We start from the raw sequence: 22,101 nt of genomic DNA on the forward strand, positions 1-22,101 counted from the left end.
TGAATACTGTTCTTCTTACTTAAACCCTGTGTTGGTCTGGACTGTCGGTTGGAGGTGGGAGAAAGTACACTCAAATGAGAGCAAGCAAAACCAAGAAAAGTTGTTGGTGGTGAGTCAGTAGCTCATGTAACCAGCAAGCCCATACTGGGTCCGGGGGTATAGATGGTGCCCTCAGGCTCTCTCTCTTGCCACCTCCCAACTGGATGCCCGATGCTGTTCTCAGGCTCTCTTTGCAGTGGTGGCCAGCAGCCTCAGGCCAACAGTCCTTATGGTTCTTGATTCCGGGGAATCTTTCCTGGTAACTCTGGCCAAGGTCCTAGGACTCTGATGGGCCTGCTTGGCCAAGTGCCTGCCCTGGGGTCAGGGGAGGTCAACCCCCCTACCCCCCTTACTGGCAGGAGATGGATGGCTTCCCAAAGTGGGGGGTGCCGGGTAGAAGGATCTGTTTTCTCTGCATCCACGTGTGTGTTTGCCCTCATTGTCCACCTCACACGGGAAGCCCCTAAAAGCCCCTATGAGGATAGTCTCGGTGCTGCCTGAGCCTGGAAGTTAACTGACATCAGTTTGGACAATGCCTGTTTCTGTGATAAAGGGGGGTGTATCCTCGCAGCCTCAGGCATCCCCTCACCCACCCTGGGGGTCTGGGAAGCCACTGTGCAGAGCCTCTGCAGGCAGAGCTGGAAATGCTGTGCAGCCTGCTCATCAAGCCAGGCCCGTCCCCTCTGGGTCAGCCAGAGCGAGGACCAGCTCTGCTTGTGGTGGGGGGTGGGTAGAGGGGATTGTGTTTCTCCACCTGGACCCTGCTGAGGACCCCTGGGACAAACCTTGATAACAGTCTGGCTGGGACAGCTGAGTCACTTTTCCTGACCACTAGCTCCAGCGACAGGCTTTCCCGGGAATGTGTGTCCACATCCTGTGTCCTCACAGGAGGAAGGGGCGAAAGGCCCAGGAGCCGCTAAGAGCTCCGACAGAGATGATTCTCTTCATTGCGCCTGACCTCGGAGCAGATGGCACTTCCCCTTCCCCTCTAGGTGAATCTCTGAATTTTGTTTTCCAGTTTATGTACATCCTTGGGATTTGCCTCATAATCGAGCTCATTGGTGGCGTGGTGGCCTTGATCTTCCGGAACCAGGTGGGCCTCTGGCGCATTTATCAGCCATGTGTATGCTAGTCACCCACTGTGTGTGTGCCCAGGGCTGCAAACTGGGGGTGCAGCAGAGAGCTGGTCAGGTAATCCCTCGTGGAACATCCACCGGGCTGGGGCGGTGGGCACTGAACAGGTAAACCGGAGAACAAGAAAACAAAACAGGCTGATAGCAGAGTGCCTGGGGTGGAGGTGGGGAGGATGCTGCTGAAAAGGAGCCAACCGGCTAAGGCTCAGAGGGAACAGAGGTCCAGGCGGAGGGAGCCACTGAGGCAGAAGGGAGCTTGGCAGTTTTGTGCACAGTGTGGAGGCCGCTTGGCTGAAACAGGTGAGTGATGGGGAGGGGGTAGAAGGTGAAGATCTAGGGCAGATCAGGTGGGGCCTTGGGTTTTTGTTTTAAAGGCAGTAGGAAGCCTTTGGAGAGTTTTATGCTGGGAAGTGATGTGATCTGATTCACATTTTACTTGCTGCTGAATGGAGAGTGGACAGTAGGGAGACCAGCTGGGTGGACCTTAACCACAGGCATGTCTACACCCTTGGAATCCAGGGGTCTTCTTCCTGTTTTATGATGGAAGGGGAGATTCCCATCATATTGATGGAGTCATTGAGGCACAGAGAGGTTAAGAAACCCTCCTGAGAGCGCACAGGAAGATGGAGGCAGCTCAGGGATGCTTTCCAATCTTTTTTTCAGTTCTTTTTTCTCCCCTGCCCTAGCTTTATGGGGAATAATTGACAAATAAAATTGTGATATATTTAAACTGTACAGTGTGATGATTTGAGATATGTATACATTGTGAAAGGATTACCACAATCAAGTTAATTAATACATCCATCACATCAAATAGTTAACTTTTTTTTTTTTTTTTGGTGAGAATACTTAAGATCTGTTCCCTTAGCAAATTTCAAATGTATAATACAGTATTATTAACTATAGTCAGCATGCTGTACATTAGATCCTCAGAGCTTATTCATCTTATAACTGGAAGTTTGTACCATTGACCAATATCTCCGTATTTTGCCCACCTCCTATCCTCTGGCAACCACTTTTCTACTCGCTGGTTCTATGAGTTTGACTTTTTTTTTTTTAGACTCCACATAGTGTTTTTCTTTCTCTGTCTGACTTATTTCACCTAGTATAACACCCTTGAGGTTCACCCATGTTGTCACAAGTGGCAGGTTTTCCTTCTTTTTTATGGCTGAATAATATTCCATTATATATACATTATATATATATATGCACACACACACACACAATGGAGAATATATGTATATATATCTATATGCATATCTGTATCTCTCTCTATATATGTATATATCTCACATCTTTATCCATTCATCTGGCAACAGACACTTAGGTTGTTTCCATATCTTGGCAATTGTGAATCATACTGCAATGAACATGAGAGTTCTTTTCCTGGCACATAACTCTTTGAGATAGTAATTTCATTCCCTTTGGATATATACCCGCAAGTGGGATTGTACCACATATGGTAGTTCTATTTTTAATTTTTTGAGGAATCATCATACTGTTTTCCATAATGATTGTACCAATTTACACTCCCATCAACAGTGTACAAAGGTTCCCTTTTCTCCTCACCAACATTTGTCTCTCGTTTTTTGATAATAGACATTCCAACAGGAGTGAGATAATATCTCATTGTGGTTTCAGTTTGCATTTCCCTGATGTTTAGTGATGTTGAGCATCTTTTCATATACCTGTTGGCCATTTGTATGTCTTCTCTGGAAAAATATCTATTCAGGTTCTCTGCCTGTTTTTTACTCAGATTACAGTTGACCCTTGAACAACATGGGTTTGAAATGTGTATGTCCACTTATACACAGATTTTTTTCAACAAATATAGTACCTGTATTTCATTTTACAGATCTTTAAATAACTAAGTGTGAGGAAAAGTTTATATTTGGGTTAGAGATCACAATCTCTAACCCAAACATAAACATAAACAGGGTTAGAGTCCTGATTCTATTTAAGCTGTTTTAGCTTCCTGCCCTTGGGTGAGTTATTTATCATTTCCTTTGTTTTTGAGGCAGAAATAGCGGTATGCAGATTTTCAACTGTGTTGGGTGTTGGCATCCCTAATCCCTACAGTGTTCAAGGGTCAATTGTATTTGATTTTTTTGCTATTCAGTTGTAAGGGTTCCTTGTATATTTTGGATATTAACCTCTTATCAGATATATGGTTTACAAATATTTTCATAGTTTGCCTTTTTACTTTTTTGATTATTTTGCCGTACAGAAACTTTTTTGTTTGATGTAGTCCCACTTATTTATTTTTGCTATAGGCAACATTGCCTATATGTTTGATGTCAGATCCAAAAAATCACTGCTAAGACCAGTGTCAAGGAGTTTTTCCCTATATTTTCTTCTAGGAGTTAGTTCTACAATTTCAGGTCTTATATTTAAGTCTTTCGTTTGTTTTCAGTTGATTTTTGTCTGTGGTATAAGATAAGGGTCTAATTTCATTCTTTAGCATGTGGATTTCCAGTTTTCTCAACACCATTTATTAAAGAGATTGTCCTTTCCCTGTTGTATATTCTTGGCATCTTTGCTGGAAATTAGTTGACCATATATGTGTGGGTTTATTTCCAGGCTCTCTGTTCTGTTCCATTGACCTATGTGTCTATTTTTATGTCAACACCATACTGTTTTGGTAACTATAGCTTTGCAATATTGAAATCATGAAGAGTGATGCCTCCAGCTTTGTTCTTCTTGCTCAAGATTGCTTTGGCTATTGAGGTTTGTTGTGGTTCCATATGAATTTGAGGATTTTTTTTCTATTTCTGTGAAAGATGCCATCTGAATTTTGATAGGGGATTGCATTGAATCTGTAGATTGCCTTGTCCCATTGGTTGTCTTCCCAATCTAGTTTTGCTACCTGTTCCTCCTTTTTTCTCTTTTCTACTTTTCAGACCATCTGCTCTGGGCTGGCAGTTCCAGGGTATTGGTTCATTTTTCAGCAGCCTTGAGGGGAGAGAGATGTTTATTCCATTTGCGAATGGGGATGGATTTTTGTGCAGCCAGCAGGGCTCCTGGCCAGCCCACAGCTGAGCAGAGTTATGAGTGCTTTACTGACTGGAGCACAGGTCCAGGCCAGGGTTAGCAGCCTCATTGGTTTAATAAACAATCCCCTAAGTGAACAGCAGTTCTGGTTTCCCAGGTGCTTTCACAAAGGCGGTTGACTTATTTTCCAGTGCCGGGTAGGTCAACAGGGGCTGTGACACCACTCCTTTCTAGGGAGAGAACTGAGCTAAGACGAAACCTCCAGGGACCCTTAGTCCTTACAGCTGAGGATGCCGTGGGCCTGAGGTCAGGGGTGAGAGTTTCCATTATCCCCAAACCCTGAGGGCACCACGGGGTGAAGTGTGTTCCTTCCCCTTGGATGGGTTGTCCCCTTCATGGGGCCCTGTCAGGGGAAGATCTCAGTGTACAACCCAGGAAGGACCTTCACTTTCAGGGCTCTCAGCTCTTTGGAGGCTCATGATGGGCTGTGCTGTCATATGCCCATGATACATAATTCAAAAAATTTAAAAATGAGATACAAAAGTAAGTGCAGTAAGGTCTCCACAATGAAGGAAAAATCTGGAAGGAAATAGAAATATTAACATATTAATTCACATCTCCTCTGAGGGATGGGACTCTTTTTTTCCCTAGCTCCCAAATTTTCTTTTTCTTTTTTTATAATCAAGGGGGAAAATACCATATAAAGAAAAATGATGTCCCTGCCAACTGTAATGCCATGCGATTTTGTAAAACAAGAAATGGGCCAATGGCGAGGATAGGGAAGGAGCAGCCTGGCTGTTGATGGTGGCAGAAAAGGGCAGCGTACGATGGAGGAAGAGGTGAGGCACAGTCAAGGTCAGGTTCCAGGAGGAGGTGAGTTCCCAACTCCAGTTTTTCTTCACCAAGAGGAGAAGACGGATTTCTCTGAATCACAATGTAACAAGTTCAGTCTCCAGCCCTGCAGGCTACCTCTTAACTCTAAGAATCCACTTGTGGTGACAAATGAGGACAAGTCATCAGGCTAATAACTTCACACAGGGTTCTCAGGAAGGTGCACAGACCATGGCCACTGCCAGGCAGCGAAAGGTAAACAGACTCCCGAGTGTAAGGAAGAAACTCTCCATCAACCGCTGCCCCTGGATGAGGTTTCTGCTGCCAGGCATGACCCAGTAGTTGGACTGAAGCAGCTTTTCTGCTCGTGCAGGGTCGAGTGGCCGTGCGTTGGAGAGCTGGGTGCAGAGCTGTTGGCCCCAAGGGCCCGGGCATTAGAAGCAGGAGAAGTGCAGCACCTTGAACCCAGTGGGGGGCAGAGAACCTGAATGACCTCCACAGCTGTCTGGGTCTCACCGCTCTTGACCTGCCATCACCCCAGCTTGTCCTGAGCCTCTCTGGAGGGTGTCGGGGGTTTTGGAGGTGGGCAGCTCTTGCCCGTGTGTTCCCAGCCAGGCAGGGCTGAGCAGGGGCACCCAGAGGGCACTGGGCTGTAGCTGGTACGTCTTTACCCATCCCCGACCTCCTTCCCTCTACCACCAGAACAGTCAGGGGAGCGACCAGTTTCCTGGCCTTGATCAGAGGGTGCTGTGGTCACACCCAGCACCAGGCCATGGAATGATGGGCAGCACCCAGCCTGTTTATCATGGCACTGCCACTAGCGGGCTCTGGGTGTGACCATGAGGTCAGGGCAGGGAGAAAGGAGACAGCATGGCCTGCTTGGCTGAGCACCTGAGCATATATATATCCTTCCCACCCAGAAGAAAGTAGAGAAAGTTCTGCACTGTTATGGACAGATTCCCACAGCTGGTGCCTCCCACTGTGGGAGTGAGAGCTGGAGCCCCAAACACCTGGGAGACCAAAGCAACCCTCCCCCACCATGGGGGTTAATCCTGTGACCTCCAGCCGGGTATTCCAGAGAACCTTGCAGAATTTGCACCTCTTTCTTTCTCACTCCCTGGGTTCCTCTCAGCCCTTGGTTGTCTGATGGGGCCCATCTCAGGGCTGGAGCAGAGGCTGGGGTCTGGAGGCAACGAGGATGAATCCCCACCTTCTGGGGGTACTGAGGGAAGCCCGGAGATGCTGGCTCAGCCCAGGCACTAAGGGAGGAAGGAAGTCCTAGGCTGAGAACCCGCCTCTGCGTTATGAGAGCTGAACTGCCGGCTATTGGGCCTCCCCAGCATGGGCCTCAGAAGCGGACATGAAGCGATGGAAGCCGGCTGGCAGCCTGCAGGAAACTAGGACAGCTCCGTCCCCAGAGGCCCGGTGGGAGGCTCCGGCTGCCAGCCCTTCCACTCCTGCCTTTCTGCTCCTTGGCCTCCCGTCCTGGGGGAGCTGCTGCCCCATGCCCCCCACCCCTCCAGTTCCTCATTTATTTAGGCTAAAAAAAAAAGGCTTTATTGATATTTAATTCACATGCCATACAATTCACTCATTTAAAGTGTACATTCAGATATGTGCAACCATCACCACTGTCGATTTTAGAACATTTTCATGACCTCCAGAAGAAATCTGACATCCCTTAGCTATTCTCCTCATTCATTTAAAAACTCTCCAAGTGCCTCTACTGAGAGCAGTGATGCAGAGGCTTCAGATATCTGTAAAACTAGATTAAAAGAAAGAACTGGAAAGGGCAGTTCTTTGTAGCTTGAGTCTGGTAGCTTGAACAATGTGCTCTGAAAATCCCATGGCCTTTGATGTTTGCTTACTCTTTGCTTAATTTAGCCCGGGCCACGTGCCTCTGAGGCCATGCCAGCCATTTGTGAAAGGTGGTTTACTAGTCCTCATTGGAGCTGCCCCTGCTGTGTGACCTGGTTTAGAGCAGGGTGGGGCTGGCACTGTGTGCGTTTGGCCTCTGGATGCAGCAGAGGAAGCCAGAATTCTCTTTTCCCTTCCACGCTCCCACAGGGCACGTCCTCTCAGCGGCTCCCCCAGTCCCTCAGGACGTTGTGGGATATAGCACCGTGCTTTACAGTTAATTAGAGTTAATTAATGACCTGTACGACCTCCACCCCCACAGGAACCACCCAAGCATTCTACACATCTCTCTGGCGCGGGCACGCATGCGCACACGCGTGGTGCCGAAGGCAGTGCACACGTGCAAGAACCAGCACAAACCAAAGAGCTCTGTGATGGGAACTGGGGGCAGCTGCCGCCTGTGGAGCCTGGGACCATCTGTTCTTCCTGTCCATCCCGAGAGGCCTCCAGCGGGGCCTCCCTTCCCCACAGGGTCCCGGTTCAGCTAACCAGATGGAAGGCCTGATTTGCACAAAGAGGGCTCTTTTGGAGTCCGTGCCTTGGGAAAATGCTCAGAGGCTGAGCTGGTTTGGGGAGGGAGGTCAGGGCTGCTCACCAAAGAGGGAGGGAGAGCCTTTCTGCTTTGGGCCACTGAGTGTTCCCTCTACCACCTGTCTTCCTCCCTGCCCTGGGCCTCCTGCCCGCATCCCACCCTGTTTCCTAACAGCATGTGATCCAGTGGGAGGGCTGAGGGGTGAGCCAGTGGGCTGGGGTAGGTGGACCAGGATGGTCCACAGTGCCTTGAGAGTGGAAGGAAGCCACCCCGCCTCCCATGAGTGTGGCCCTAGACATGTCCCTGACCTTGAACATCAGCCCCTGCACCTCAGTTCAGCCAAGGGCCCCTTGCACCATGCCATTTAATGCTGCGAGCTCATTCCCTTGCCCTACCCTGGGTGACAGACTGATCCTGCCTGGTGTCCTGTTTTCTTCGACACCCCCAACCATGCTCCAGCTGGCTGGCCTGTCCCTTCGTCACCCAGAGGAGCAGGTGCCCAAGGTCGGAAAGGCTGCAGGACCTGGGGGCCTCTGGGAAGGGTGGCCTGAGGCCAGGCAGCTTCCTGCTCTGCCCAGGTCGAGTGGCCAGCAAGCGGCTCTTCCCCTGAGCCCCTGCCCTGGATGGGATCCAGTGCCAGACCTGGGCAGGGCTGAGGGCTGGTGACTGCAGAGCCTCTCACATGGGAAGGGGGCTGGCTCTGTGCCTCCCGAGGCCTGCAGCTCCCAGGTCTGCTCCTGAGCGGCTGATTTTCATCAGCAGAGGGTTTTCCTTCTGGCCACAGAGATAGGTTTCCCTGAGCCAGTCTCCTTTGTCACCTTGGCTTTGAGCAGTGTCTGAATTTCAGCAAGGAGATGGCTGTCACATCCTTCATTCCTCTCTTTTTGATACTGGAGATGGTTTGGGGAGATGGCCCCAATCTGAACCTTGGGTTCTTATCTTGGCTTCTTTTTTGTTTTCTGTTTTCCATATTAGCTTTAATCAGTGATAACACATGATCTTTTATGAGTCTAAGATTGTTAATATTGTTTCTCATTTTACGGAGGAGTTACCTTGGATAACCTATCCCCACACAGAGTTTTTGTTTTTGTTTTTAATTTTTATTGGAGTATATAGTTGATTTACAATGTTGTGTTAGTTTCTGGTATAAAGCAAAGTGAATCAGTTATACATATACTTATCTTGGCTTCTTAAAGTGTATCAGGCCGGGAGTTTGACGCTTTGGTTCCAGCACCTCTCTGCAAGTGATCAGCAAGGTGACCTTGGACACATCACATCACCTCTTTGGGCTGCAGGGTGTTTGTGAGGGGTCCCAGGCTAGGGTCCAGCTCTTGGACAAGACTTAGGGCCTTAATTTCTTCTGGCATTAGCCATTTTCCACTGATGACGTAATGGGTATGAAGTGATACCATAGGGTATGTGTCTCCTGGAAAAAGAAAGACCTATCATAATAACAGCAGGACTTACTATGTGCCTGGCATCCTGCTAAGCACTTTTGTAGATTTATTTTATTTGAATCTCCAACCCCTCCCAAGCAGAGGATTCTCCCCCACCCCCAGCCCCCATTCTGTAGAGGAAGAAATCCCGGAAGTTAAATGAAGTGCCTGAGGCCTGCGTGGCTGCAGGGAGTGTTCTTGACCATGAGGCTTGACAGCCCCTCCCAACCTAGTCTTTGATCTTCAGAGCTCGAAGGTGTCTTAAACATAGGCCTGCAGGGTTGGTTCACAAGTGGGAAACTGAGGCCCAGAGAGGAGGAGTAGCTGTGATGGGGCCTGCAGTCCCAGGCTGGGGCCTGGAACCCAGGGCCCTGCTGTCCCCATGTACCCTGAGGGCGCCTCCCCCAGGAATCGTCGGGCTCCAGAGCTGAGAATGCACCCTTTGTGCCAGCACAATCTCTGATGAGACACGGGCCTCCCTGCTCTGAAAGCCCTGATTGTCGCTGCGAGTGTGGAGCTGGGCTGCCCACGCTCCCGCCCCATCCCTTCCTGCTGTGGGGCCTTTTGTGCTCCTGGATCCCAGTACAACAGCCGGACTGTTGATCCAGAAGGCCTAGTGTGACTGGGAGAGGGCAGCCTGCCAGCGCCCTTCCCGGTGGGGATTGTCCCAGCCCGAGAGGGAGGTGGGCCCTGTCATCTCCCTGCAGTGACAGAGAGAGGCCCGGAGGAGAGTCAGGAGACCTGGTTTCCAGTCCTGGCCGGGCCCCTAACCAGAGTTGAGACCTGCTCGGTGATCTGGGGAGAATCAAGCTCCCTCTCTGGGCCTCCTTATCTGTAGAACAAGAGCTTGGATAGGAGAGAAGAGTGGAGAGGGGGCCTGGAGGGCAAAGGGAAGATTCCAGCACAGGCCTGTCTTTGGCAGTAGAAGCAGCACCAGGCCAGGAACCTGAGCTGAGTCCCAGCCCTGGCCTGGATGGGTTGTTTGATCTGTAAAGGAATGGGATGCACCATTCCTGCATCCGATGGGCACTGGGGGCGTGGAAGGGGTGCTTTCTGCAGGTAGGGGCAGGGGCCACCTGAGCATGTGGGCACTCTGGTTTAATCCCGACTTTTGGGAAATCTCGGGACTCTGGGGATGTGTGCTCTTCTTCCTTTGTAATTTCTCTGTCTAAATAGACGATTGACTTTCTGAATGACAACATTCGAAGAGGAATCGTGAACTACTATGACGATCTGGACTTCAAAAACATCATGGACTTTGTTCAGAAGGAGGTGAGCCAGGCGCTTTGGGTCAGACATCTGCCTCCCATGCCCTTTGTCCCCTACTGGGGACGCTGCTCAAGAGGGTGGGGGTGAGGGTCACATGGCTTATCCATTCCCAAAGCAGGTGGCTGGCCAAGTTGGGAGGCAAGAGTGGGCCATGGATGGCCACCAATGGTAGGGATGCCAGGGCCTGACCTTCTCAACCAGCTCTCTACCCGTGTGCTTCACCCACAGTATACTTGCCCTACCTGTTCCTCTCCAGGTACACGGACCCTCCCCTCCTGGAAAAATAAAAGAACAAGGTCAGGGGTAGCTACAAGCCACCTGGCAGTGCCTCAGGGTGCCCCTCTCCAGTGGGTAAAGATCCTCCTTCTTTGAGGTGGGAGTGACCTCCAAGCCACCCAGTTCAAAGTTCCCTCTGCCAAGACCCTTTAGTGACGGGGAGCTCACTGCCTTGCCAAGTCAAGGACAGCCCCGACGGGGAGAGAGCTCTTCCCCGATTCCATTTCCCCCTGCATGGGGGAACAGAACAAGACTTCTCGTTTTCCTCGATGACACTTCTTTGAATGTGATGATTGTCATTTGGGGATGTCATCCCTCTTCCCAAGGTCCACCCAAATCTGTGGGTGTAATAATAATAGCAGTTGCAGGGCAAGCTGCTGCCCTCGGGGGCTTCTACACATCAATCTCACTTAGTCCTGAGCCTCAGCTTCCTCATCTGCCTCAAGGGGATACTAACGGTCCCTTCCTCTTGGCGTCGTTGTGAGATGGCCTTGATGTATTTCAGAGGTGGTTAGAGCAGTGCCAGGCAAATGATGAGACTTAAGTCAGTGTCAGCTGCAGCGATCATCATCCTCATGTCCTACTAGGTGAGGACAAGCAGAGTTTGAGGGCCGAGTGCCCGCTCAGCCCTGGCAGTGCTTCTTTGGACATGACCTTGGGGGCGTCAGCTGGCCTGATCTCCGTGCTAGTCCTCAGTGGGGACCAACATCTCAGCGCACCCAGGGCCACCCATAGTGGCCACACCCTTGGCTCAGGCCTTCGATGTAGTCACAACAGGTGCAGTCTCTGGGAGGCCCTTCTTTGCCAGGGATGTGCCTGCCAGCTCTGGCCATCAAGTGGAGCAAAATGCTTTTATTGGAACCAACCTTCAGCTGGCTTGCAATTTTCACTTCTTCCAGGGTGGAATGGCGGGATGACTCATGCTCATTGGGCACCCTGCTTGGTGCTGAATGCCTCATGCGTGGCTTCCCTTTGTAATTCTCAGCTCAGCTGTGTAAAGCTGGCATTGCTCTTCCTGCTTTACAGTTGAGGGTCTGAGGCCCAGAGAGAATCATTGACTTGCCCAAAGTCACACAGCATGGAGTGGTAGTGTGAGGATTTGAACTCAGGCCTGTCTGATGGCAAAGCAAATCCCTTTGCACTGTACCCCAAAGAGGCACTTCCAGATCCCTCAAACTGATAACCGAAGAGGCTCTATGGGGACTCTGAAAGGGTATCTGCTTTGTGTTTTTACTAAGACCTTGGACCGTATCACTCCCCTGGTTAAACCCTGCAATGACTTTCCATCACTCAGAATACCATCCCAGCTCCCTGCTTGTTCTGGCTGACAAGGCTTTCACGGTCTGGCCTCATGTCCTCCATTCTTGCTGGCTCTGCTCCAGACACACCTGCTGCTGAAATATAACTACCTCGTCTCTGCGTGGGGTCTTTGCATGTCTTGACTGGCTTTTTCCTGTTGTTCCTATTTCAAATTAAATGACATCTCCTCAGGCCTTTCCCGACCTCCCCGCTCCTTCCCCTGTTTGCCGTATCCCTGGTACCCAGCACTACCTCACTGCCCTTTTCACGACGGTGATTCCTCTCTGTCTCCCTCTGCAGATGTGTCCCATATGGGCAGAGCTGTGGTGCTTTTGTTCCCCCTTGTCTCTCTGGCACACAGAACAATGCCCGGCACACACCAGCATCTCAGTGGAGTAACTGCTTCCCCCAGGCATTGGCATCTGTACAGGGGGAGATGCAGGGAGGGGCTAAGCTAAGGGGAAAATGATGCCAGCTGTGCCATCGCTTCAGTCCTGAGCCCAGGCCAGGGTGTGAGGTGTGTGCCCCTTTGCTAAGGGCAGGACAGGCAGAGCTGGGGCATGTGAGGAGAAGGTCAGTGTGGTCCAGGGACCCCTGGGTTGTGGGGCTTCCCTAGAATCCTAGTCTCCGGGACCTTAAAGGCCAGCTCCTTGGGTTGAGCGCCTGCCCTGGGGATGTGAGGATGGAGTCCGGTTGTCAAGGAAGGATGTTCCCTCCAGTGTTTAGTCACCACCCCGCTATCCCACCAAAAGGCTCCCCAGCCTTGGCTTGCATGCCTCTCCAGTGACGGGGCGCTCACTACCTATTGGGCAGCCATGCCGCTTTTGGCGAGCTCTGACCCCACAACGGATGCCTCGTTTGCTCCCTGTAGCTCCCCCTACCAGGGTGACCCCCATCATAAATCACATCGTCCATCCCCCGGCAGGGTCCTTGCCTGCCGTCTGCCCAGGGCCCCGGCGGTGATGGCAGCTCTTTTCCCCGCTTGCTTCCTCCCTCAGTTTAAGTGCTGTGGCGGAGAAGACTACCGAGATTGGAGCAAAAACCAGTACCACGACTGCAGTGCCCCCGGACCCCTGGCCTGCGGGGTGCCCTACACCTGCTGCTTCAGAAACACGGTACCCACTGCTCCTGGGGCTTCCCGGCTGGTCAAACACTTCTCTCACGTTTCAGGACGGGTGGTGGGGATGGTTGGGTGCGGCAGGCAGGAGGTGGTGGTCATTGTTGAGGCTTCCTGAGCCTCAAGGGCTACTAAAGGGGGTGAATCTGGGAGGGGGGGCGGGGAAGTCTTGTCTTATTAGTAGCGGTCGTTAACATCTACTGAGCACTTACCATGTGCTGGCCTTTTCTAGGTTCTTTAGTTGTATTAACTCATTTAGTCTTTTCAACAACCCTGTGAGGTAGGTACCGTTATTTCACCCACTGTACAGATGAGAAAATTGAGGAACCAAAAGATTAGGTGCTTTGCCCAAGGTTGATGGGGCTGGGATGAAATTCAGGCAGCCATCGTCAGAGCTGCACCCTGGACTCCTGTGCAAGCCAGGCGAGGAGTAAGAGAGGGTCCAGGCTGGGGGGCTTAGCAGGGTGGCCGGCTTGACGGCTGTAGCCAGAGGACCAGAGCAGGGCCTGAACTTTGGGCATTGCTGGTGGCCTTTGGGCTTGACGTCCTGGTGACCATCAGCAACAGGGCATTTGGAAGGGGTCTGGTGATGTAACCGTCAGCCTCCGCCTCTCCCCAGTGGGATCCTCTCAGCTCTGTTGCCTCCTTGGCCACTTGGGAGGCTGCCCTGTGCTGTCACTGCTAATAAATGAGAGGCTTGGTCAATCCTGTGTTTGACTAATGTGTCCAAAAACTGCATGGTTTCTGGGTTGGAATGAGGCGGAGAGCTTTGCAATTACTCACACCCTGAAGAGTCATGGAAAATTTCTCTTCTGATGCTCCACCATTCTGTGCCCACTTCCGGATTCTGTAAACCAAGCAGCTGCTGGTAGGGGTGGGGGCCTCACCCAGTGAGTCAGGGAGCCAGTGTCAAGTGCATTAGCCCTAAAAAGGCTGGGCCAGGAGGGGAGGTTTATTTGGAAATTGTAGCTGCCATTTTAGGGTAGCTTTCTGTGCAAGGGGAGTGTTAGGGAAGAACCCGGGTTTTTTAGGGAGGCCTACGGGGCGTGACCCTGAACTTCATCACCCAAGGCAGTGGCACCTGAAGGTCCAGGTTGAGATGTGGAAGCCCAACTTGTATTCATTCATTCATTCAACAAGTATTTATTGAGGACCTGCCAGATGTGGTTCTACACTCTGAGGATACAGAAAACACACAGAGAACTTTTGCCTGCATGGAGCTGACATTCTTTCTAGTGGGTAAAACTGACAAGAAAAATAAATAAGTAAAAGAGATAGTATGCTAGAAGATGATAAATGCTAAGGAGAAAAATAAAGCAGGGGCATGGAGGATTGCAATTTTAGTTACTGAGAAGGTAGGTTCTCAGTAAAACCCTGAAGGAAGTGAGGGAGTGAGCCATGTGTATCTGGGGATGGGAATTCCTGGCAGAGAGAACAGCAAGTGCAAAGACCCTGAGGTGGGAGTTGCCCTGGAGAGTTTGAGAAACAGTGCAGAGACCAGTGTGGCTGGAGCAGAGTGAGTGTGGGGGAGGAGAGTGGCAGACAAAGTCAGGGAGGTCATGGGTGCCCTGATGGCCATGGTTAGGACTTAGGTTCCCTTGAGTGACAAGCAGTCAAGTGACAGGGCTTTAGTAGCTGAGTAACAGATCTTACTTAGGCTTTACCAGGACCACCCTGTCTGCTGTGGGAACAGAGGTGATGTGGGGAGTCTGGTTAGGGGCTAGTGCAGTGGTCCAGGTGTCACAGCTAAGGCTGTCCGGGAAGTGGGCTCTGACATGCTGGTTAGTGAGCAGGAGGCTTAGTCGGAGGTGTGCTCAAGATTGACACCTGTAAGGGAGGTGACAGAAACTGGGCTGGGCAGAGGGAGAGGTTGAGCAATGATGCAGGCTCAGTGGGGGCCTCAGCTGCCTCTCCGGGAATGTCCTGGGATGATCCTTCAGAGTTGTCCCATACTGGGGCAAGGGGAACAGGTCTTCATACCCTCCACATGCACCAGGCATTACATGAGGAGCGTCCCACCTGGAAGGGACCTGCGAGCTTGTTCAGCGGAGAAACAGAACCAATAGGATGTGTGTGTGTGTGTAAAGAGATTTATTATAGGAAACTGGCTCACAGAATTATGGAGGCAGGCAAACCCCAAGATCTGCAGGGAGAGTCAGCAAGCGAGAGCCCCAGGAGAGCCAATGGTTTAGTTCCAGTCTGAGTCCGTAGGCCTGAGAACCAGGAGAGCTGATGATGTAGTTCCTGTTTTAAGGCTGCCAGGCTCAAGGCCCAGGAAGACCCAGTGTTTCAGTTCAGGTTTGAAGTCAGGCAGGAAGAATTCTCCTGTACTTGGGGGAAGGGCAGCCCTTTTGTTCTATTCAGGCCATCGACTGATTGGATGAGGCCCACCCACGTTAGGGAGGGCAATCTGCTTTACTCAGGCTACTGATTTAAATGTTAATCTCATTGGGGGCTTCCCTGGTGGCGCAGTGGTTAAGAATCCGCCTGCCAGTGCAGGGGACACAGGTTCGAGCCCTGGTCTGCGAAGATCCCACATGCCGCAGAGCAACTAAACCTGTGCGCCACAACTGCTGAGCCTGCGCTCTAGAGCCCATGAGCCACAACTACTACTGGAGCCCAAGCGCCTAGAGCCCATGCTCCACAACAAGAGAAGCCACCTCAGTGAGAAGCCCGCGCACTGCAACGAAGAGTAGCCCCCGCTCACCGCAACTAGAGAAAGCCTGCATGCAGCAACGAATACCCAATGCAGGCAAAAATAAATAAATTAATTAATTAAAACAAAAACAAAAAATGTTAATCTCATTAAAAAACCACCCAGAATTAATGTTTGCATAGATATCTAGGTGAGTCACCCTGGGGCCTAGAGAAGAGTTCTGGGCTCTAGGGTTAGGGAGGCCTCTGCTGCTGCATGTCTGGTTCCTGAGGGGCAGGAGCTGTGGTTCTACCTCCAGGGCTGGAAGCACAGTGAAGAGTAAGTTTATTCTTGTCACCTTCTTACATACCATATAGTTTACTTATTATTATGTTCATTGTCTATCTCCCTCCCTAGAATAAAAGGTCCATGAAGGCAAGGACCATTTTTTGTTCTTCTGTATTCCCAACGCCTAGAACAGAGAATGGTACATAATGAGTGCTCAGTATTTGTTCAGTAATGACTGAATGAATGAACAAATGAGGTAGGAAGCACCTGTTCCCATCATGCCCTCGTGCACTTGCTCCCCAGGCCTGACCTTCTCCCTGGGGGTCATGTTCTTGGCCTGGGGGGCCACAAATGCTGACTGACATGAAGTGGATGCTCGGTGTTTTGGGGTCTGAGGGTTCCTGGGGGACAGTCTAGACTGAGAGAGGTTATTTTGCCCACACATCAGGCCCTGACATTTAGACTGATCTAGATGACGCCTGAGGTTCAACCCACTCTTTTGGAAAGAGAGTAGACAGCCCTCCTTGCCTTCCAGGGGGCTGGGATCGTGTCCAAAGTCACTCCAGCCAGCGTGTCTGTGTTCTGCCATGTGCCCAGCCCTGGGATAAGCCCTTTATGTGTATATCTCACTTTATATTCAAAACAGCCCCGTGGAGTACATTCTTAGATCACCATTGCTTTAGGGAAGAGACCAGGGAAGCTATTCATTCATTCATTCACAAATCCTTATTGAGTACCTGCATGTGCCAGTCCCTCAGCAGCCCACCTAAGGTTGGTCACAGAGCTCCTAAGTGGCAGAGCAGGACCTGGACCAGGTAACGTGATGCCAGAGACCACACTGGCCACTCTGCTGTCCTGCATTACTGCTGGAACCTGTGGCATCCTGGTCCCACAGCAGCTTTCACTTAGATGTGAAGGGATGGGACCGGGACATCGAGCTTTCTCTCACCTTCTAGAAAATAGAGGAAACTACACAAGGGCTCAGGCAGTGATGGGAAGTGCCCCTGCCAGTCCTGTGATATAGGTCTGCTGGGAAGAGATTTGATGGGTCTAGGGCCGACCACAGCTTCCCCTGTGCCTAGATTAGTCAGCCGCTGGGAGTTCCTGAGAGCAGCTCTCTTCCCAGGAAGGAGGTTGGGCGGCCCTTCCACTGGTGGGTGGCTGTCTGCAGGAGCAGGGAAGTGTGGTCAGAGGCCTGGCTTTGCCCTCAGGTAAACCCCAGCTGGCCAGGGCCCTGGCTGTGGTCTGGGATTTTCTTTCATAAGAGCCAGCGTAGTGGGAGCGGCCCAGACCTGACCTCAGACAACGCATAACCATATCAGCAAAGCTTGGGCTCTGGAGAAGCTGCAGTGGGGGAGTCTGGGGCAGTGTCCTTTCCTCTGGGTTCCTGGGCTGCCGCGGATGGAGCAGTGGGCCTCCCACTGAAGCACCACGGAACTGGCCTTCCCACCTGTCCTTCCTGTGCATTTCTTGGAGGCGGGAGGTTAAGATGCAGACTTGAGCCAGGCTGCCGGGGTGGGAATCTCAGCTCCATCCATACTGGACAGTGCAACTCTCTGTGCACTATAACATGGGGGACAGGGGGAATAAATGTCTTCTACAGTAAACACTATGTAAGTGTTAGCTAATACACATTTCTGTTTCAGACAGAAGTTGTCAACACCATGTGTGGCTACAGAACTATTGACAAGGAGGTAACGTCTTTGAAATCTCTTTCCTCTAGAAAGGTTGCCCTTCCTGTCCCATCTCCAGGGTGATCAGAGGGGTGACCAGGGGTGAGGCTCCTGGCTCCTGAGATTTCCCAACATTCCTGGCTGTGAAAAGGAGCCAGGGACTGCCCAGGTTTTCTGCCCTACCCAGAACAGGAGCACTCGGGGAGCCAAGAATCCCCCCAGGCTGGGAAAGGCTGGCTGCCAGGGTGTGCCAAGCACCTAATGTGTGAGGCCATCGAGGCCACCGTGCCCTTGCCAGTGCCCCCAGCATGTCCCTGTGCCCGGCTGCGCTCAGCACCAGCCTTCCTCTGCCCTTGGAGCTGCCCATTTGCAGACGACGCACACTGGCTTCCTCAGCCTGGGACCCAGGAGTCCCTTGGGGAAGAGAGCCTCTGGAAGGTCCCTCCTGGCTCAGCTTCCTGGGCATTTCTCCTGGACTTGGAGACAAGCTGGGGTGGTGCTGAGAAGGGAGCTAAAAACCGTGACGGCTTGAGATGCCTCTGAGCAGTGGTTCTCAAAGTGAGGTCCCCAGACCAGCAGCAACAGCAGGGCCTTCCCCCGACCCCCCCGACCCGGGAACTTCTTAGAAACGGGCATTCTTGGGGTGGCGTCAGCAGGTGATTCTGACACACATTTAACATGCAGAGCCACAGACCAGCAGTGGTTCTCCAACCATCAAACCCAATGGCCAGTTTTTATACTAAACACTTGGTAATGCCCTATTTATTATTCCAAAGTGAAATTCACAGATAATATAACCTACCTACACACGTAATTCCAAAACAAGTAACGTAATGATTTGAGATAAAAGGAGAAATAAGATAAAACAATTTACAACCATATACCATATTTCAACATGTACATGCTCAGGCACTAGACAGAAAAAGCGAAGTGGTTGGGTGTTTACACTGCCAGGGGCTTCTGATACTTGGGTGGGGTGTTGTGTGGACAACTTGCATTACCATGGGCATATTTTTGCCATTGATATGGTTTTTCAAAATGGTGAACAATTCTTCATAAAGTTGCAAACAAAATAAAGTATAATTATTCCTTACTTTATCTAATATTCTTTCTACAGAATTCAGTGCATAGTAAAAACATGCAGAAAACACTTTGGTTTTTATGTCCCTGGAGTTAGGCTTTGGGCTCAGATAATTATGGATGGGTTTTCACCCATCCAGATGCCCAGGGGACATCTAAGAGGCAGGTAGTCTGGGAAGTTGTCCATGGAGTGGGATTGCCCTGAGCTCTGCAGTCCCTCAGCCCCCAACCCCAATCACAGGGATAACCAGAAGTGCCACCACAATGTCCGCAGTGCTCTCTAGGGAACGGTACCGCCTGCTGAGACCCAGTGATCTAGAGCCACCTTCTCATCACACTGTATACGAGAAACTGAGGCCCAGAGAGGCTGAGGGACTCGCCTGGACCTGGGGTGCGTGGCAGAGTTGGGACCAGGGCTCCCAGGCGAGTGCTCAGCCAGGCTCCTCCCCGGCAGCGCCTCAGCGTACAGCATGTCATCTACGTGCGGGGCTGCACCAACGCCGTGCTCATCTGGTTCATGGACAACTACACCATCATGGCGGGTCTCCTGCTAGGCATCCTGCTCCCCCAGGTGTGCTGGTCCCCCGCCACCAGGGAGGGGGGCTAGAGGTGGGGATGGTGTGGGCAGGCTGTGGCTTCAGTTGATGTGTGGCTTGGTGATCACAGAGTGCAGAGTAGGCACAAAGGGCTGGGGTGAAGAGGGCTCTTGGACCAGCCACCTGGGCTCACCCTGGGAGGGCTGGAGGGCTGGAAGGAGGGGGTGAATGGCCTAGAAAGTGAGCGACATAGCTGGGGGGGAATAGGAATCGCAGAATGGAGGGTCTCTGGGATTTCCTGGCAGGCGCAGAGGAGGGCCCGGGCTGGGGCCATTGAGGTAGCGGGGGCTAGGGACTGCCGGAGAGGGCCACCCAGGTGGCCAGCAGGCTCTCACCCGCCCTGCCTCTTCTCCTCAGTTCCTGGGGGTCCTGCTGACATTCCTGTACATCACCCGAGTGGAGGACATCATCACGGAGCACTCTGTCACCGATGGGCTCCTGGGACCCGGCACCAAACCCAGCGTGGAGGCAGCAGGCACGGGGTGCTGCATGTGCTACCCCATTTAGGGCCATGGCCTGGGGCGGCAGCTCCAGAAGGACCGTGACAGGACAGCTCTGCGCAGGCCACGTCGTGGGGGCCAGATAGGACTGTGGCCCCTCCCTCCACATTCGGCACTGACCAAAGCCCCGGCTGTGTTTGCTCAGGGCTCCCAGGCCACCACCTGTCTGGGGGGCGGAGCCCCTCCCCAGCTGCGGAATTCTGTGCGTGCCCACCCTGCTGGGCATGGGGAACAGGGCACCCCTCCTCCAGGCTCCGGCTGCTGGGGAAGGGGGAGCTGGGCGCTGGGCTCTGGACCCATTTCATTTCTGGTAGTGCCTTGGCCTTGGTGTTTGTGTCCCTTTGAGGGCAGTTTTGTAGTGATTTGTAATTGGGGAGGGAGGAGAGCATGTGTGCCCTGAGGTGAGGGAGCAGAGGGGTGGGGTGCAGACCCCGGGCCCCCGTCCTTCGGCCTCACCCTGAGGCCACGCTGGGTCCGTTTCTCAGCCTCCCGGGTACCTTGAGACCTCCCCAGGGCTGCTGCTTTGTTGACCCTGTTTTGTACCTGATTTTTATAACATTCATTTTGTACACAGTTAACAGGAGTTTCTGACTAATCAAAGCTAGCTGTTCCCCCCATTCCTCTCCCCCCTCCAAGCCAGTTTATTAATCAGACAATAAAGACATGATTTTTTTTTTTCTGTTTTTTTGTTTGTGCTGTTTGGGTCGAGAGTGAGGAAGACCTCAAGTTGGGCTTGGAAACCCCTTGTTGGTGCAAAGATTGAAGGGGAGCCACCCTGAGACCAAGATTTGGGACAGTTTGGGACACTGAGGCCCAGGAGGATCAACCGAGGCTGCCTGTTCCCAGCTTGGAATGGCCTCTCTCATCCTTTGGTTTGTGGACTGGGCCTGGAGCCTCCTGTGCCCATCCTTCCTGCCAGGAATTCACTTGCGGGAAACCTCAGGGAAAGGGGCAGAGATGACAACCTATTTTACAGACTGGGAAACTGAGGCCAAGCCACAGTGGCATGAGTCTTCTCTTCCGGGAAGTGGGGCAGATAGGAACTAGGAAAGTAACGGGTCCGGGAAGGAGCAGTGCCCACAGATCCACCCTCGACCTTTGGGCTATAGAACTGGAGTGACTCTCAGACTGTAAACAGCCCATGGTTCCAGGGCCTGGGGTGCGACTGGACAGTCCTCTCTGCCTAGCAAAGGATGGTGCTGGTCGCCCCCTGCTGGAGACGGCAGGACCTGTGTGGATCAGTCCACCCAAGCCTTCCTGCCCCAAGACTTGAGTTCTAGATTTGCTGTGAGGTTCTTAGTAGCCAGGGCAATAGAAATAAACAGCATGAGCCCCAAACCTGAAGAATTCAATTTAAGAGCGTTAAAGGAACTGCCCATCACACCCACAAGAGGTAGGATGCCTGGTTGGCCATATGTACAAGCCTGCATTGTCTGATGTGTAGAAAAGGGCAGAAGAGGGATTTTTTTTTTTTAAAGATAGAATAATGCAACAATAGCAAGCACATCAGTGAGCACACTCGGTCTCAGGAACTTGTCTAAACATAGATATTAACTCCTTTAATCCTTACAACTGTATGTGGTAAATCCTGTTATCTCCATTTTATTGATGGAGAAACTGAGGCATATTGTGGTTTAGTAACTTGTCCAAAGCACACGGCTGGTAAGTCACAAAGCCATGATGTGAACCTGGGTAGAATCTCCCTGGCACGCAGCCCCTCTGCTCTACTGATTCTGTTGCCTCGTATGGACACATGGTACAAAGCGTGCAAAACCTGGGATGGCTGTTACTGTAGCTGTCCCCATGGGGTGGCCATTGCAGCCGCTGCTGGAGCCTCTGCCTGGTCCCCATTTTGACCAGTGCATTCAAGGCCAGGTCAAACTCTGTGTCTGGCTGGTGGCCTCGTGGCACTCTGGCTCTGGCTGTTCACTGAGGATTCTCTCTGTGCTCGGAGGGTGTGGCAGCTGCCTTTGGGATAGCAAGATGGCAGAGGCACCGAAGGGGTTGGGACTGCACTGAGTCTGCTTATCCAAAGTCACATTACCCTGGAACCTGGAAACTTCTGGTCCCCTTGTCCTCCCTCTTCTCACCACCACTCACCAACACCCCCTCTACCTCCCACTGCTGCTTCTGTGCACCAGGGATCACAGGTTGGTGCCCACAGGAGGCTGAGTGCCGTGGACACTTAGCTCTTCTCTTTTTTTTTTTTTTTTTTCCAAACCTCAGCCACTCACCTCTCCAGAAAACAAACGGAACCCATGGAGAGGACTTTCTCAGTCCTGTGGTTGGGATGCCCCTGCTTTGCACCCTTTGTGCTTCAAAAGCAGTTACATCATCCTGACCCCTTGTCACACAAGGATGGAAGAATGACCCTCAGAGTGAGTCATTTTCCCTCTCCATGGCACACACAGAAAATGATGATATCAGTGCAGCCCACAGTATTTGTGAAGCTGGGGGAGATTTGTAGGCTTCAATTTTGGACTTTTTTG

The 22,101-nt window shown here is 51.7% G+C and overlaps 1 protein-coding gene across 2 annotated transcripts in view; it reads left to right on the forward strand.

Annotated features, from left to right (window-relative positions):
- Positions 1-20,234, forward strand: part of TSPAN15 (tetraspanin 15) — a gene marked incomplete at its 5' end in the record, with an annotated part of 50,776 nt that extends 30,542 nt beyond the window's left edge. The window contains 6 exons of one of the 2 annotated variants that reach the window (XM_079709758.1): positions 1,058-1,132; positions 10,056-10,151; positions 12,722-12,838; positions 17,410-17,457; positions 18,971-19,087; positions 19,470-20,234. In XM_079709758.1, the coding sequence (XP_079565884.1) occupies positions 1,058-1,132; positions 10,056-10,151; positions 12,722-12,838; positions 17,410-17,457; positions 18,971-19,087; positions 19,470-19,619 (603 nt within the window). In that variant the 3' untranslated portion in view covers positions 19,620-20,234. The remainder of the gene's footprint in view (positions 1-1,057; positions 1,133-10,055; positions 10,152-12,721; positions 12,839-17,409; positions 17,458-18,970; positions 19,088-19,469) is intronic. The other variant, XM_079709759.1, reaches the window with a different exon arrangement.
- Positions 20,235-22,101: the final 1,867 nt, after the last annotated feature.

Source organism: Hyperoodon ampullatus, assembly GCF_949752795.1.
Source record: "Hyperoodon ampullatus genome assembly, chromosome: 1".
Lineage (NCBI taxonomy): Eukaryota > Metazoa > Chordata > Mammalia > Artiodactyla > Ziphiidae > Hyperoodon > Hyperoodon ampullatus.